The following is a 19,438-nucleotide window of genomic DNA, read 5'->3' on the forward strand; positions in this document are numbered from 1 at the left end:
GTGTCAGCACTCTCTGTGAAGCGTGTTCTCTGTGCTGTGCGCAGCCTCATGTGTTCCAATAAACTACACGCGGTGCCAGTGATAGTTTTTATTGTGCCTTTAGAGGCCGCTCTCGCTCTGTATAATGCCAGCAGTCTCTTCTCAGTGCTCTCGTACTGTGTAATGACAGCGCTCTCTTCTTAGCCGCTCCAGCAACGGACGTATCCCAGAAAAACTATCGGTATGGATTTTTGCTGGTACTGATATACTGGCAAAACCGATGAATCAGTCGACCTCTATTCTGTATATTACACTTCTTTCACTTTAATACACAGATCTAATACACACATGCGATTTCTTTCCCTGACGTTTATGTTTACAGACATAACCGACTGTATTTATATGAACTTTGTGTTTTTGACATAACCTTGTGTGTACTCGACTGTCTAGGCATGGGATAAGACGGGAAAGATTTACATCACATGTACCATAATAGTATTATGTCAGATGCACAATAGTGATTCATGACACAAATCACAAACAAAATGCATAAAGCTTGTTTATTTTGGTCTAATCAAATTCTCATCAAATTAACTTTTAAAACAACCTATGGGCATTTTTTCTACCTGACCTATGTAAATATTAACAGCAGGTGTAGTAATTTATACTGTAGAACTGTGTGTAAATCCTGAGTTGAGGGGTCCTGAGCTGCAGAAGGCAATCAGTTCACTTATAGTGCGGCGTTTTGCATGGCGTCCCCACTGCATATAGCAACGCAATACGAAGCGACCGTTCGAAAGGGAACTACTCGGTTACTATCGTAACCTCAGTTCCCTGAGAGGAATTTTTTTCCCTGAGAGGAGTATTGCGTTGCTGGCCGCACTATAGTAACCTGCCAAGTTGTCGCTTCAGTCGTTAAACCTGCTACAATGGCGTTTTTCGGGGACTAATATCATAGACAGTAAAAGAATAATATAGGCTGAGGCTGCGCCCCCTTGGCGGGCTCTGACGTGTAATGGCGTGATGCTAGCTCATTGGCACACACGTCAGAGGCGCCCGCGCCATTGGATGTGCAGTTGCCGCAGCACAGCCAATGAGTGAGCCAGACACTCACTGCTAGCTGTGCAGCTGCAAAATGCGTTTTACATTATAGGCTTCAGACAGTAAATCGAGGAAAAGGAGTTTCCCCTTTTCCTGCAACATCTGTTGAAACTTTTGAAACTTTAATTAAACTAGAGATATTTCAATTGGGTGATTATAATTTAATGTTTTGTGAGGTCTTTTTCATTTTTGTGATTATTTTGCAGTTAAATTAGGAATTATGCAGGATCGCAAAAAAATGGATGGACTGGCAATAGACAGAGAAGTAAACTCAGCACTTTATTTACAACATGCACTCATTCATAACTTTTTTATTTAATTTATGTAAAGTTACGTCTTTATTAGGACAGGACTTGATGGATTACGTGACTCCATGAGTTCTTTATTGTTTTAGCGCAAAGTTTAAACTACATTAGTATTTATGTATCTTATTTGTGCGTTAATGGCTGTTATGTTAAAAAAAGTTAATTAAATAAGGGATGCAAGTTATTTTACCTTTGAACACGTTGTTGACTGACTTCTTAAAACGGTCACAAGCTGGCGCCATTTATCGGTATCCCTTTATTGAGATACTACAAAACCGATACTTTATATTAAAATTATATATTATATATAGGCTATATATCGGAAATATATGTATTATATATCGGAAAATTATATATCGGTCTATCTCTAATGCAGATAATAAACTTTCAAGATGATGAAGAACCGTGACGTGAGCGTGACTGCGATAGAGATGATAAACAAAACCAAACAGATGTTTTAGTTTTTGGCAGAGTATACGAGGCACGAGCCCTCTTCTGGAAAGCGGGGTGGGGAACAACAGCTTATTTGCATTTTAAGATACATGCACGAAAACTGCACGTTTTTGCTTCCACTCAACAGTGGGTATTTACAACGATATAATAAATTATCTGTGGGGTATTTTGAGCTGAAACTTCACATACACATTTTGGGGACACCTGAGACTTATTACATGTTGTAAAAAGCGGCATAATAGGTCGCCTTTAAACCAAACCTTTGAGTTTTTGTGTCCTTATGATATGGTGATAGTTTTACCAAATTGTAAAAGATGAAACTCATTGAGTGACTCTCAGAGCCACTCTGCAGATGAAATTCATGTGTATATGTCCTCCTATTGTGAGACGGCACACTAAAAACACTGAGTGTCATGCTTGCTTCAGAATGTGTAGTAGCAACGTGTGTGGACAGTAGACACGCAGAACATGCAGACTTCAAACTTCAATTGCAGCCTTTTTGAGGTTTAATAATTACAGACACTAGTCCATATTATGATTTGATTTATTGTACAGCCCTACTTCTGATTTATTGATCAAAAATGTTCAAATTCTGTGACATTCCACTTTATAGTAAGTTCTATTTGTGACTGGATTCTGTGATTCCGTCCATGTTTTCTGCATCATGGAAATTGTAGGGCTCTACATGGTATTTGCCATGTTAAAGAGAGTAAGTTGTGTGGGTTATTTATTATGTTTAAACCGTTTGTAAAATGGTTTTTAAACCATTTGTAACCCTAACGGAACAAAAAATATATGGGAATATATATACTGCAAAATATAATGTAATGTATTACATAATACATTTCCATATATGGGAAACTAGTGCTTATATTTTTCAATATAGGCATTGACCATGCATGGCTAAATACTGACACAAAATATTTAGAAATGAAGAAAAAAAATAGCATTACATGTAATATTCATAAAGTTTTATCTTTTATTGTGAACATATATTGCTGTTATATATATTTTATTGTGTGCATATATTGCCCATATAAATGTGAATGTATGTACAGATTACACACACACACACACACACACACACACACACACACACACATACATACACACACACACACACAGAATGAGTTATAGCAGATAACTCTAGTTCCCAACATGCTTTGCTTGACCGTTAAAGGAGAGTAAATGTTAAAATGAAGTGTTATTTCATGTGTTTTGCTCAATATTAATATAGGGGGAGATCTGTTAGTGTTTAATGTTCTATTGATTTGGAATTTAAAAGGTTTTCTGGTATGTGTGAGTTTTTGTGGTTACCTTTGTGCTGAGAAGTAGAGCCTGTGGTTAGTTTGATGATTGGCCAAACACCATTAAGACTGTTACTACACAGTGTTTCCCCTACAATGTATAAAGCAGCGGCGCAGCACCACCGCTGGATTTTCAGCGCCGCTACAAAAACTTCACATCATCAGTAATATCACGACATTCACTTACACACGTTGTCATAAGGAGTCGTTCACATGCAAATATTTCAAATGTGGGTGCGCGGAAAGCGCACTCATAATAGAAGCGACGCGGCGACAGACACAACGACAGACCCCACGGGAGAGCGAGCAAGCGCTTGTGGAAAGGAGAAAGCGGTACGAACTTTTCTCCATTGAAGTCTATGGGGTCGCTGTGTCCATTTTTTTTACTGTCTATGGAAAATATGCCGTCCCGCCCCTCCGTGTTCGGCAATCAGGTTTCATTCTCGCGCAGCTTGTTTCGTAACTTCACGTGCGGGTCTTTTCCGCTCGGTGTTTGCGCCGCGCTCTCCGTTCCGTGTGAGTGTGTGTCGGCGCATTGCGCTCTCTGCTCAATGTTCCGCTCCGTGTTTGCGCTGCGCGTTCTGCTCCTTAACGGCCCAAACGCCGATCATGCACTGGAAAAGCAAAGTCCGCTCAAATAACGTGTGAAATTTCTCAGTAGTAGACTTCTGTTTGCAATAGCCCTACTGAGCTGGAATAGCCATGCTGGGCAACAATGGTAAAATTACCTGCTCTGGTCACATGCTCTGGTAATAAGATCTTTGTATGACTATACTTTATTTTGATAATTAGTCAAAAAATAAATCTGTTAAATCTGAGTATGTTGCATAGAACTGAATGAAGAATAATATATTGATGTTTTATATTTTAATATAGGGCTATTTTCTGTCCAATTTGTGTGGACATTTTTCTTTTTTTTTTCCTTTTTTGTGTGTTTAATTTAATTAGTGATTCTACATTTAAATATTGATGATTACAAGTTTGGGGGAAATGCGATTAATCACAGCATTACATTTGAGCCCCTGCCCCTGATGAACTCTTTGCACGTCCCTGGAGGTTAGTGAAGTAAAATAGGCTATGCAAGCTAGTCACCTTTTAAACTAATGAAAAGTTTCATTTGGATTTTAATGTTCAAAATGTCTACAGGATAAAATAAATGAAAGTAATGGTTACATGATGATGTATCTAAGTGCTAAAGTGTGTTACAGAAAAAAAGATCAGTAGTGCAGGTGAGGGAGGAAAGAGTTTCATTTTTCCACTATCAATTTCTACCTTACAGCTGAAAATTAACACAAAAGAAAAACATGAATAATCCTGTCCTAATCCTGTTTGTGACCAGTTCAAGGTACGTGCTGCAATAATCATGCCTTCTGTTGATGGTATGTCAAATTTGTATGTCTCAAAATGTCCATTTCTATCCACAAAACTTGCCAGAAGTCATGGTTTAAGGGGTTGTATTAAAAAAAAAAAAAAATCTTGCACCCCCGGACCCCCCGCGACCGACCGGCTTGATAACAACCTCCGGCACGTAACAGCACCGCTGCTGGAAAAAGTTCTAGGGGAAACACTGCTACTTTATATTTATAAAGTAGGCCTGGTGGCTGTGCACTCTTCTGCACAGTGATAATCACACCTGCTTGTCTAAAAGTATTTAGCAAAGAGACTGTGTTATTGTTAACTCGCTTGAAAATATTAAACAATTAGGCTATAATGTAAATAATTATAAAATATAAAAAATATTATACATTATTATTTCTCTATATGTGTGTGTTGTTTATACTGCATGAGTAAATATAGCCTATCTGCAATATATGTATACACATGCAGTACCATATCTTCATATCTTATCACATGTACATCTATATTTATATTATGAAGTGTGTTACTTAATATATTTACTAATATATCATAAGGTATGTAATTTTATATTGTCACATATTTTTTCAATATATGAAAAGCGGCAATTCCTTATGTATTATTCAATATATTGTAATATATTAACAATATATTATTCTGGATATTTTTAAATACTGTTAAATCATATCGATCATTCATATATAGGGAATTAGGGAAGTATTTTTTTGCGTAAGGGAAGATAGGTATGCAGTTAATAGAGGTCCCTTCTCAATACACACTGTAGCACTCTTCATGGCCATTGATGCAGCAACTGTTCAGCTACACAATGCAATGGCGGTATATGAAAAATACATATTGTACACAAAATTACCGCCCAGCACTAATATCTATCCTAAAAATGTATTCTGAAGAAGGAAATCAAAATTAAGGCAAGAGGATGTTTTTACTTCCCATTTATCAGTTTGATTCATCAAGACAACTTGGATTTGCAGTATAAATGTAATTTTAGGTTTGTGTCAATGCGAAAAGAATGTTCTGTTTAGTGACAGACTGAACTTTGTGAACACACAGAGGCTGTTACTACTACATTGTAAATGCTGACATTTTTTCATTTATTACATATTTGTGAAACTTTGTAAATCATTTTAAGGCCACTTGTTATTTAGTGTTAGGTTTTTGAAAATGTTTTATCATAACTGAACATATGCCCAATGCTCTAACACTTGATTTTTGTATACATTCCATCATAAACGATTACAGTGGCCCATGAGCTTAAATTGGCTTGAGGGATGGTCTCTATGAAGAAATCAAAGAGACCATTTTCTGCCAAAAGGACTTTGAATTGCAAATGGTCTTGAGTGCATTCTGTTATGTCAACCTAATTCTCCAATCTCACACAATGTATAAACACAGATTTATTATTCAGGGGATCCCCATCGTTTTGTCTCGGAGGGGCCTAGCGATGCTTATTAAGGAGGAGTTTGATGCAAATGCATTAATGGAGGATCTTTCCCACACTCACCAGGGCCCATAGATTTGTTTCTATAAAAAAATTAGCACATCTCAGATAAATAGGTGCTTTTTGAAAATGTCTGATTACTGATGTTAGAAACGGGCGAGTACCCTCCTCCACAGCCCTGTTTTCGGGGTACCCCCAACCCCCTTGGCCCTCACACATTTGCTGCAGCACATTCAAAAGGGGGCCCTCTGGCTTTGATCCTCTAGATCAGTGCGGAAAACATCTTTTTGCGTACATTGTGTTGTGGAGACCAAAGTTTTCACCGCCTTATGCTAATACAGCCAAGCTAATCACCCTTCCCAATTACACAATTTATATAGCCAAATGCTTCCCAAATGCCCAGCCCCTTCTGTTCTGCTACGATTGCTTTAGCCCCCCCCCCCCTTTTGCTTGCAGAACATACATCTGCATAAATAAAGTTTGTATTAGATGAAGTCTCAGATTCAACCATTTGAAATTAATGAGAGTTGATTTTAAGTTTATAAGTTCAATCATATTTTTGATCTTGATATCATTTCGATCCCCGCACAACAATACAGGAGTGTTAGGGCTGTCAAAACCAAGAATAAACCAGACTGAAGTGACAGAACCTTGACAGTCTGTGTTGGTGAGAATGTCAGCGCTGTTTCATCTGGCTTTAAACTAGTTTAAATCACGAGGTATTTAATTTGTGGTGTATATGGGAGAACTCTGCACCAAACTCGAACGCTTTTCACTGAATCTCACTGCGCTGTTTAGTGGTCGCATTTGCTGTTTAATATTTCTCATATGCAACAGACATGGCAGTTATTAGTTATTGGCACCAGTGCAAGTGTTTGCAACACACACGCAGCATTATTTGCATAGCGCATAAGTATTATATTGAACACTTGTCGAACTTTTGTTATCATTTTATTGAGGAAAATTACATTGTGATAATTATCTTAATCGTTTTATCACCCAGCCCTACCTGTATGACTGACTCTTCTGTGGAACACAAAACGAGACATTTTGAAGAATGTACTGGTAGTTTTTTTTTTTGTTTTTTTTTTTTTTATTAAAAGTATGCAAAGCAGAACTATGCTGTATTTCTGAATTCATACTGTACACTACCTTTGTTTAGGGAATAGACAAATATTTTTTTCTTATTCATTGATAATCCTCCCCTGTTAACCAGTGTGACTAAGTCACAGAGTTGAACCTCGTTAATTGTATCGGTTTGATTCATGAACAAACGATTCAGAATTGTTTTGTGAAACAGAGTTGAAATACAAAAGCAAAGAAAGACTCAAACATCGTTACTTCTCGTATTAATCGTTACTTCTCGGAGAGCTAGAGTGGATGACAGTGAATCTTGACTTAATTTAGGGTCTGTTTAGGGTCTGTTCCTTATCAAATGGACAACTTTTTATTCATTTATGATGCTTTTGTTTCCTTTTTTCAAAGCTTGAAAGTCCCAGTCTCCTTGTTTCTAATTGTACTGGTTGTTTTATTCTATGCATTCTTTAAAATGTCTCCTTTTGTGCTACTCAGAGGAAATAAAGTCATACAGGTTTCAAATGACATGAGGGTGAGTACATAATGACAACATTTACTTTTTAATGTGAACTATTCTTTTAGTTCACATCACTGTTTCCACATCAGTGCGTATATCAAGGCAACTTCCAAACGATTCTGTGCTTGGCGATTCCTTGAAAAACGGCCTAGTTGAAATTAACCGTACATGTGTATTTAAAGGTGAGCTGGGAAATGTACCCATCACAATTGCAAAGATCCACTGTGATCGGTGTGTGAACTGTGCCGCTTGCCTCTTATTGCTATATCCAGATGGTCCTGGTGGGGGAACAAAAAGTTCCCCTTGCCATAGGATCTCTCAATAGGCCGTCTAGACCAGCCTGAGCCCAGACAGATACAGCCTCCCATCAAATTAGCGTTTGTCAGATTTATGGTAATGGTCTGCAACAGCCTTCCCGTCGGTGACATCAAGATTTACAGCTGCGTACAACACCAAACACACCCCCCCACACACACACACACACACCTCCCCACACACCTCCCCACACATTGGCCTTATGCAGACATAGGGGGCTACAGCCCAAAGAAATGGCCCATTAAAAGAGAGCTTTCTGGTGAAGCTGAGCCACCCAAGGTAGGTCAGAACAATGGCTGCACAGGGTTTGATAATCCCTTGTGATGAGGCTGAAGTGTTTGTGGTGCATGTGGGGTAGGGGGGTGGGGGCTGTCGTGGGCCATGACAGTAGTGACTACCGCTCCATTGTCTAGGGGTTTCTCCTATTTTGGATGAAGGGCCACGGGGGCTAGGTTGAGGGCTTGAAGGGGATCTGAAGACGCCCATGTATGTAGGTTACTTGGGTTCTTTCATGTGGCCAGCCACAAGTAACCTGATATCAACAAGAGGATCACCTACTGAGAAATATTTTGCCTGTCCTCAGTCCAAATGTTTTCCAGGGCTGTTTTTAACCGCTGTCGGAAGACTTGTGTTAGGAAAGGGCTTGACACTACATATGGCATGTATATAATAGAAATTATCCAGCTCCATTTTTGTTGTTGTTGTTTTTTTTGTTATTGATTGGGGTGGTTATGTAACACATGTCATTTTACTGTATTGTGTTCTTGCTTTTTAAGTATGCATTTGTTTAGGAACTTTGTGTCTTACATCTGCACAATAAAAAGCACACTGAGTTTAAGCAGAAAAGTTTTGTCAGAGTAGCGCTGCAAATGAAAAGAATGTTTTTATTAAGGAGAGAAAATGGATCTGGACACTGTGGGCTCGCAGTTATGAAGTTTCATGAAGCATTGTCCCAAAATGTTATGGAAACTGTACGTACATGCCTTGGGTTCTCATTACGACAAAGTTAAGAAAGCATTGCTGCGTCTTTAACCTTTCATGTCGGTGAGGTATTCAATTCAGAACATATCATTAATGAGGTAAATTATGGTCAGTTTGTGATGAATAACAGCAGGGCTTGTCAGAGCCAAGTACATACAGTGGTAGCTAGGGGGAGTTGTAGTCCTACATAGTGAACTTCAGCGAAGTGGTTCTTGAAGTGTAGAAGGTCTTTAGTGGCACAGGTTGCAAGTAGGAAAACATACATTATCAGGCTAAACATGTTGCAAAGTACTACAAAAGACAATGTCAACAGAAATTATGAATTCTTTTTGTTACACTCTCAGAAAAATGTGCAAAAAAATGTATCTTTAAGTGGGCAACAGCTTGTCGCTGGGGCATTACCTTTAAAGGGACAACTTTGTACCCCATCTACCCCTGAATGGTTCATATGAATACTTTAGAATAGTAATACAGTATGTACACTTAAGATACTACTATGCACCTTATTTACCCCTACAATGTTCACAATTGTCCCTTTAAGGTAGCTGCCCCAGTGACAAGCAGTTGTACCCCTAAAAGGAACAATTTTTGCACATTTATTTTTGAAAGTAATAATGTAGAACGGCTTTCAGGAAGTAGGAAAGCTTACTGTTTTCATACTTTTGATACACTAAAATCTGTAATATGGAAAACATTGTCCATTTTTATTTTAAGTAGCACAGCCTACTTGATACTCTGAGTTTCAAAAGTAGTTGCCCTCCAGATTTACCCTACAGACACTGCAGTAAACAGCCTTTGATTGGTATGGAGACAGCAAGGTATGGTGTGGACACAACAGTCTCACTGGCAATTATTTTCCGCCTTCCTCCATATGTGGTGCGCCACTATACTGGCACAAACTCCTGCTCCACCATGGTCCGTATAACCGCTCCCCCCACCTCCGTCCCTGTGCTTGCCAACCCTCCTTAAGCCACAAACATTAACATTAAGAGTAAAGAGATGAATGAAGGTACCCCCCCCCCCCCCAATCACCCCAGACGGCCACGGACTCTCACTATGAGCTGGAGTGTAGTCAGAGCTGTGTTATGACTGGTGTGTGTTACACTGCTGCTCCATCTGGGCATTCATATAAAGTACTGTCAATTCAAAGGTCACCTCTGAGCCCTGCAGACAAGTGTTGTTAGCGGGTGTCTGGGCAAGGAAGGGTAGCCGGCTGGGATGATAGTGAGGTCTGTTTGGGAATGCCAGGCTCAGACTGGTCTGCGTGGGTCTGTGTCTGCGTCTGGTGTCGATCCCAACTGACCCTCCCCCACTTGCAAGCTCATTGGCCCTTACTGTAGTCTGTTTTGGACTCAATAAAAACAAACCTGACTGACCCCAAAACGCCCTGAAAATGCATCAACGTTGTAATTAATGCAGTAAATGCTATGCATAACTGCAGATTATGTGTACGTTTCAAAACTATTTGAGCACTTTTTGCAGTCTGAGAGACCCCAAGGTCCTTGTAATGCTTTACATTAATACTTTGACTTTTTATGGTCTTATCAGAATTGGTTATAAACCAAATTTTAACCTGATAACTCCTCCATAAAGTATTATTACTTTTGTTTGTGTTCCAGATATGAATCAGGAATAAATGCAATAGCCTAAATGTCACTTGCTAAGATTTTCTGATTCCTGTTAAAATGTTAAAATGCGAAGGGAAAATAAGAATAGTTTTATTATTTGTCCATACAAAGCACTGGGGTCTCTTTTATGGAACCCTGTTACCAAGTAAAATATGTAAGGGTTAATGCCCGACGAGGTGTCCATTATCAGGTATTAATGGACAACGGCGAGGCGTGAACCGTCCGACGCACAGCGGAAGTCCATTAATACCTGACAATGGACACCTCGAAGGGCATTAACCCGCTTATACCATGGTCACTTGCCAAATAACACATTTTTAAAACATTAGTTTATATTTTAATTAGTTTTACAATCGAAATCTAAAGTTACAAGTTACAAACAATAACTTGGTTTCCTTGGTTACGCCTGACGGTTTATTTAGGTGTACATTATCACTTTTTAACGGACACCCTGCCTGCAGCCAATCAGAATCGAGTATTCACCCAGACCATGGTATAAAAAAGTGGTAATTGTGACTGTTTAAAAATAAGAACAAAACTGCAGGTTAATTTTATTTTAATTATAATTTTTAAATTCTTGTTTTTAAATGCATTAGTGACAGTCATAAATAAAGAAGTAGAAATAATTTTGAAATATAAAGTCAATTTCGAGAAAGTAAATTCTGTGATATAAGGTCACAATTACAAGATATGAGAGTCGCAACTAAAAGAATTATGAGAAATAGCCTACTCCATAATATAGAGAAATAAAGAAATAAAGAGAAATAAAGTCACCATTATGAGAAATAAATTCACAATTACTTTTACTCTGAAGTGAAAACAAGCTTCCGTATTCTTGGACCCAGACAGGGAGTCTGAGGGTTGTGCTATTGGTGTTGCTTTTAGTTACCGTCATATTTCATAGTTACATTCATATGGCATTTAGCTAATTTTTCTTAATAAGGCAGCTTTTGGATGGCATTGTCATAGCATCTGAGTGAAATATGATGTCCTGAAGTGAGTGTGTGGACCTGCGCAAATTTTACTGGAATATTTTCCACTCTGCAGTGCTATTTTTATCAGATGTTGTTCATTATGGACTTGTCTTGGCATGACCTAAAGCTGCTTGGCTCTTTGCTGTGATCGATTATAGCTAGGCATTTTTATATTTGTTGGTCATTGCTGGCACAATTTTCTGCTAATAATTTTCCAATGTGCCGTTAAATCTAGAGCAGGTTACCTCCACACCTTAAATTAATAGTGAGATGGAATACGCTGATCAGGCAAAGAGGGGGCTGGCTTCAGCGTGCCATTTATTGAATGCGGAGAGATGATCTATGTCTTCACTTCCAGAGACACACCCTCCCGATCAGTGAAAGATGAACCTGATGCATGTGGCTTTGAAAAGGAGATTCATGTTGACTCAGGTTTGTGCTGAATTCAGTACCGCATCCCAAATGACATTCTCCATTCACATTTCACTTCGAAAGATGTGAAACATTACTGCTGGTAATACTAGTTACAGATATTCTCGTCATTAACAAGTCAGATGCATTTCATTCATTGCAGAACTCACAATGATAGTAAATGTGAACCTTGTGTGGTTTACATTTGTGCTGTAGTCCAAGTCGATAGTTTTATGTAAAAAAAGATTAGGGATGCGTTAATATAGAAATCCTGTCTGTTACTGGTAAGCAGATCATTATTTTCGCGTTATGGATGATACTGACAAAAACCTGATATTGAAATTCTATATTATTTTGTCTTATTTGTTATATTATAAATTGAAATCAAATCATTTTAATTGCTACAAATTAAAATAGGCATTACATTATAATGTACAGTATGAACAATAGGGGCCTAGATGTTCATTTTGAGATTTGAAAAAGATTACATTTATTATTGGTTATTAAAATAATTATTTTTAAATGTTAAATTCAAATGACATTTGGATGACGACAAAGGTAACCTAAATGTAAAAACGGAAAATTTATATGTACAATCTAATATAAGCTGATATGTATCCAATAAATGAAAAATAATTTATAAAAAAAAGTTTGTTTCTAATATCAGCCAGTAACCAATATAGTATCGATTTATTGTGTATTCTTAGACAAGACAAATATTTAAGTTATTTTCTTATAATCTTTCCCTTTGGAGCTCTTAAATCAACATTGTTTATTAAATTAATAACAATAATTTTCAATGTTATTGATATCCAACATTTTGTGTAAAAAAAGATTGTGAAGATTCTTTAAAATTATTGTTGTTTTGTATTCCATGGTCCAAAATAACTACTGTTTTGTAATGATGTGAGGGTGATTAAATAACAGAATTGCCATTTTTAGCAGTGCAGGAATGCAGCTATCCTTTGAGGTGCCAAAGTGTCACTGTCAAAGCCATGGCGATGGGCGATGCCTAGAGGTGCAGTTGGGGAAAACAGGATGGCATCGCTGCCTGATGCTCCAATGGCAGACGTCTGCTCTGTCTCCACACTCTCAGAGGGCAAATGAGTGAAATGTGAGCCCTGTCTGTCTGCGTGGTGCTTCCCTCGCTCTCGCCCCCTCATTTATTGGCTCTAAAAATACAAAGCTGTCATTTAAAATAGAGCAGACAAGTGAGCAACGGCTGGCCATCGCATGTCTGGGGGACAGACGGACCCTCAGACCCCCCTCCCCACCCAGCCAACAGTATCTCTATACAGTATGTGTCTGTAAGGATTAAGTCTTTCGCCAATAACCCCGCTGAGTGATCACTGTTGTCATTTACTGAGTGCAAAGCGTGTTACTTTTCTCATGATGGAAGTCAGACGACTGTTTTTCTTTATAGGACAGAGCAGACAGAGTCCCCTTCACTGAGCCGAGGGGTCCATTCAGGAGAAGTTGGCAGGCGGGGAGTTGTTTTTGCAGTGGCGTATTGTTCAGCGTTGCTTCCATAAGGGCTGAAGATTCAATATTGTTGCAATACTGAGTGGATTTGGCCCAGCTGTGTTCTCCTGTCTGCTGTGCTGGAGGATTCTAGCGCTGTCGTATCTTTGTTTTGGTGCCAGGACCTGGATCTCTGCCAGGCCTTTTAATTACATCAGCCGTTTGATGTCTTTGACATCTTTTTTTTTTTAAATAGAAAGCTGGGTGGGATAAGGGGGCCTGAGAGAATTTTTTTATTTATTTATTTTTTTGCGCACCTTTTAGCGAAACATTTCATCTGAAAATGCGCCGCAGTCGTGTCACAGCTGTTGTCAGGCTGGAATATTTATACCTTTTAACGTCTTCATTTACATAAAAAGCAGTTAATCAGCTTTTACAACTGCCCCAACATCGGTGAGGTAATGTCTCGAAGCTCTCGAACAATTAAACGTGTCCAATATGAATGACTAGAGCCAAAAGAATCAATCAAGAGTTAGCATTTCTCAACATATAGAAACCTTTTTGGCAGTCTTAGTTTCAACCTGCCTTACTGGCACGAGAAAAATCCTGACCAAACAGTTGTTTGAAATGTGACTTCTCGGACACCTGGGAAATCTTTTATTTTGCTCTACTGCGACAACATGGGGCACTGAAGTGTGTGGCCCTGTGCTCCTGTGGGCCGCGGGGTCAAAGCTCCAGGACGTGCCTTCAGCAACTGATGTAAATTTATCATCCCATCTGAGCACTGTAAGTGAAGGTGGGGTGAATAGGGTAAATTCATCAGCCTCTTACAGAACCAGATGTCCAGGTTGCTGTGTGACAAAGCAGAAGCATGTGCGGCCGACCGACTATGTAGGACGGCCTCTCTGTGGCAGTTCCTGTGAAGGAGGGCCTGTGAAAGCAATTTAGGCTTTTTACTGATGGAAGAACACCAGAGCAAATGACACATTTGTTTGCCTACAAGCCTGTCCCTGTAAGGATTCAGGAAGAATTACATAATACATGAGTGAGCTGTAATGATAGAAGACTGGTCTCTGTGGCAGAATTTAGATGTTTTGGCCAACAACATTTTTGCTGTACACAAACTCATGCAGCAAAAGATTTTCAGATATATTTTAAATGTATTCCAAAATAGACAAAAAATATTGCTAATTTTTTTTATACGAATTTGCATGCATATAATTGATTTTGAACTTATATTTTGACATTTGTAATATACTTTCTATCTAAATATATTTATATAGTTCAGAATACTTTTTAAATGTATTTTAAGTTTGGACATGTATTTTCTTGTCCCTTGATGTACATTTGACTTTATTTTGGCATTAGGAGATTTAAAATAAATTTACTTTCAAATTGGACAAATATATTTACTAAATCCAAACTCTAATATTTATCATATATTTAAAATATAATTTGTCCAGATATAATTTTGCCTTATGGGAGTATAATTTTGCCTTGTGGGAATTCAGAACATTTTTACGTTCACATTCCAAGTGAACATTCTTCTAAAGTAGTATTTGTCTATTTAAAAAGAAACTGCTCTTCATAAAGAGACTGCAACGGGTATGTTTCCATGTGAAATGAAATAATCCAGAGGTCAACGCTAGAATCAAGTCCTGCCTAGCCTAGGCTAGTTCTGTCCTGCTAATAAAAGATATCTCTTTTTAGTTCTGTATACTGATCTCTCCACACCGGCTTTAACTGTCCCATTCACGGTTCACACTGCATTTGCCTCCTAATGTCTCCCAGCAGGCCTCCAGTCAGAGACAGTGATTCATAAAGTGACTGGTCTGTCTGCTTCCATGAGGACACACGCTTTCAGAATTCTGCCTCTCTCTCTCTCTTTTCCACACCCTCCCCCTTAAACAGACACAGACTGCGTTAGACTGTCTTGTAACAATCTATTTTACATGTTAGGGCAAGCAAATTCTACAATAAAGCCTGCTCTATCAAGCAATAGGAAAGGAGGTCTCAGCCACATTAGTTCAGGAGTGTCAGTAAATCATCTAGTGTGTTTATATGCATGATTTTGCACCAACTGCTTTATAACCTCAACACAACCTGTAAGGTAAACCTCTTAAACATTATTCTTTTAAGGTAAAGGTCATAAATGGTTTAAGCAAAACCCAATTGGCCATCTGAGATTTTTGGCCATTACCACAATTTAGCTCCATATTTAAACACCTTTTCTGCCATTCTGGTGGCTTATTCAAAATGTGCATTCCTGTTTACAGAGGAAAAATAAATTTTTAAAAACTATATTTTAATAATTTCATCTAGAGCATGTTCTTCACTGATACTGTAGTCTCCTTGGTAAACAAGCACACTTACCTTTGAAAGGTGGAAACGTCAAAATAACTGGGACAGTCACAATTGTAAATCATTTTTGAAAAATGTGTTTTCACAAAGTTTATATATATTCACTTTTTAATGTGCATTTTCATATTCAAAGATTGCTAATCTGGACATTGGACAAGAGTTAAATGATAAAATCTGCACAAAAATAATTATGTAAAAAATAAATAAATGCCTAAAATGTTTTCATGTTTTCATTTAACAAAAGGTTAGAAATATTCAAAAAGGTTAGTTTTAATAAAAACCCTGGGACATAAAAAGGACCCGAGCTTAAGGAACGTGTGGTAAATTTCATGTCCCATTTTGTCAATTAAGTCATTTCATTGTGAGTTCTGGAGGTCTCCTCCAGATGTGTTGCTTTCAAATCACCACATTAGTTCATCTTTCTATGGTACTTCATTAGCATTTGTCAGCTTGTGTTCCTCAGTTTATTTTCAGACTGTCTGTTTTGACAAACATGTGCTTAAATTGTTAATTTTAGCCTTATCAGCACGCTTGTGAAAAGTGCACAACTCATAGTCACTAACCATTTTTGTCTTTTCTGTGTTTTTGTATTATTAGTGTCTCCAGAAATTGTGCTGTAAGGCCCCCCCTCCAGCTAGACCGGAGTATGATGTAGTATGCATTGGACTGACTGGTGCCGGCAAGACCAGTCTGCTATCTCGCTTGTGCAATGAGATCAGTGATGGCACAATACCAACCACAGGTAATATAAAATTTCTCTGCAGCTTTGTACTGCAGAATTTTTTAAACCAACAAAACATGCTTTTCGATGGGACAAAAATAAGAAAGAATTACATATTTAGCCGTGAGACCTAAAAAGACTAAGCATTTACAAGTAATACAAGCCTCAGCTCCTGTTTCTCAAACAAATGTGACAAATCGTTCCAAACAATCGACTTAGCACACTATTTTTGTAGTGCATTTACCTAAACCTCTGCACTTGTACTTGGTACATGTATCATATCTTCGACACTATGCTTTTTTAGTGCTCTGCAACGTCTGCAAAATCTCTTCATTGTCACCATGTGTGCTTCAGCCTATTTGACCGCTGAAATATGTTTAACGTTATTGCTGCAGGTTACCTCAGAGCCTGCCTTTGAACACTACGCTACTTTACCAAAGAAAGAGCACAATTGCGGAGGAGCTCTTGGTGCATATGTGTATCTGTTTTTGAGAACATCTGGGTTTTGTCATGCAGACTTTCTTCCTTGTGAAAAGACTGTTGATTTCATTAGAGCTCTTGGCGACAGGCTGGTGTATTCATGAATATCTTCACCTCTCGAGATGGACGACATCACTTCCGTTTTTACCAACAACACAAATGGTTCTTTTTACGTGAGAAGACACAAATGTGTCAGGCTTTCTTCGGCACGTCTTAACAGTCGGAGTGTGATGTATACAGTATGCTAGACTGTACACAAACCCAGAATGTGCATCCAATAATGATCGCCCTTTGTCTTTGGAGTGAACACACCTGTCTCTATCTGTCTAGTTAAGCAGTAATTACAATAGTGAAGTGTTATTTGGAAGCTCTTGTGGAAATATGGTTATGGTTAGATTATGTCTATGGTCAGAGCCACTGGTCTGCACCAGAAGACCTAGATTAAGCTTCTCACCTGTTCATAGTGTATTTACTTTCATAGTGTATTTACTCTACAAGTAGGGGTGGGAGATATTGACCAAAATGAATATCTCGATATTTTTTTCCAATATCTCGATATCGATATTCAGAAGATATTTTTGCCATCCTTCAAAGAAACTTGTGCAAACTGGCAAAGAAGGTCCAGTTGGTATTTTGACTTGCTGCATTTGACCTATTATTGTAGGCTATAGAAAAAAAAACAATAAAGGAGCTAACTAAACAGAATCTGAGGTAGCCCCTACTTTTTCCACTTACAAAAAAATAAATAAAAAAACGTAACTAGGCACCTCTTATTAAATCAAACAACAATATTGTTGATGATAAATTCAAAGTAAAAAAAAAATATTTTCAAAACGCTATAAATCCATCCATTTTTCCCCAAAACGCTATAAATCCATAATTTTTCCCAAAAATTGATGGTTTGACTTTTTAAAAAAGCCTTTTGTCTTTTATTTTTCGTGTTTGCATTTATGAGGAAAAAAACACGTGACACGTGACAGTTCTCCATTATGGACGCGAGCGCTCTGAAAGCGGCAGTAAAAGACTTTCAAACTTTCACAGAGACCTCAAAACAGAAAGCACAAAGCCTTTCTTTAAAACGAATTTCGTTTTGTATTAATTGTATCTTAATTTTAATAATTTTTTCATTAACCAATTTCCTGGATTTCATACATAAATATATATATAGGCTAGCAATCACAACAAAGGTGCTTGCCTTGAACTGGAGATTATATCATCATGAACCGAACCGTAGCCTCGCCTTACAGGCCTAAAAAATGTGAAATATATTTACAGAAAGCTGGTTCTAAACAAAACCATCCAAAACAAAATAAAACTATAATAAATGTGCATTTCTCCGGTGCGTTCACTAGCCTACTGCGAAGATCGCGAGTCTATCGTCGACTTCATCTTTGCAGCCGACACAGAAATTAATAAACAATTAAAATATCTTATTGCAATATTTTACATATTCATAATCATTAGTTTTGCTGGTTCTTTGAGGCAGCTTTTTAGGTTTATGGCGTTTTGGAAAAGAGCTCTTCACGTACAAACACCGTTTCAACCAGGCACAGCGGCCCTTCAGCACAGAACAAAAAGAGAAAAAGCAGGACTTACTCTTTACAAAACTTTGATGTGGTTGAACTGGTGAAACAGTCACAAATTCCTCTGCAACTCAAACCTTCTCAGTACGAGTTATGAAGGAAGAGAACAGCATTACAGTGTTCAGCGCGTCCTCCTCTGATTGCTGATTCTTTTAAATCATTTTACAAAACGGTTTTGCGCATGTGCTTCTGCGCGCACTATTTCGAATTTACTGAGGAATGTGCGTTTTTGACGACACGGGACCATGGGCTGGGCCACTCGGAGGGTGCTTCCGGGAATAGTACTGCCCTACAGTATTAAAAATCGCTACACATAATTGTTTAGAATGTTATAGTGTGCGTTATTTGTTTTATCTTTAACTTCTTTCAGCTCTTTTCATGTTTGGGGGGTCGGATTGTACAAATTATGAAATATTCGATATCCCAATTTTGCATATCGTCCAGACAACAATTTGGATATTATCGTCTAAACGATATATCGCCCACCTCTATCTACAAGTAAGTTTATTTTCATGATAGCATTTAGTGAATTTAAAAATAAAATGATAATTTTTGTTTCAATGCTAGAATATAATGTGATTTTTAACCCCTTTTTGCACATTATATATTGCATTGCCTACATTACATTCAATATAAAGGTCCTTAACTTAATTGGTTAGTGATCACATCGTTATATACATAGCACAACTGATTGGTTGCTGTGGCATCAGTGGCCAATGAGCTTGCAGCTCAACTTTCAAATACTTGGCATTGTTTGCTATTAGATCTCTTCCGCCAAAACCAAATATATTACATTGCCATATCCATTACCATGCCAATCTCTCCGAGACCTGTCATGACAGAACTATGTTTGTTTTCATAGCCTTCAATATTAACATTGTTTTTAGGACATTATTGGGCAGGATGTGAAATAAAAGATTTTTCTTTTATCCAAACAGATAAATGTAGAAAATACCAAGATATATACCG

The 19,438-nt window shown here is 37.9% G+C and overlaps 1 protein-coding gene across 2 annotated transcripts in view; it reads left to right on the top strand.

The window, feature by feature from the left end:
* Positions 1 to 19,438, top strand: part of arl15a (ADP-ribosylation factor-like 15a) — a 169,440-nt gene that overhangs the window by 35,633 nt on the left and 114,369 nt on the right. For both annotated transcript variants that reach the window (XM_081364833.1, XM_081364832.1), the window contains one exon: positions 16,283 to 16,427. In XM_081364833.1, coding sequence (XP_081220959.1) covers positions 16,283 to 16,427 — 145 coding nt within the window. The remainder of the gene's footprint in view (positions 1 to 16,282; positions 16,428 to 19,438) is intronic.

Source organism: Scardinius erythrophthalmus (genome assembly GCF_964197995.2).
Source record: "Scardinius erythrophthalmus genome assembly, chromosome: 5".
Taxonomy (NCBI): domain Eukaryota; kingdom Metazoa; phylum Chordata; class Actinopteri; order Cypriniformes; family Leuciscidae; genus Scardinius; species Scardinius erythrophthalmus.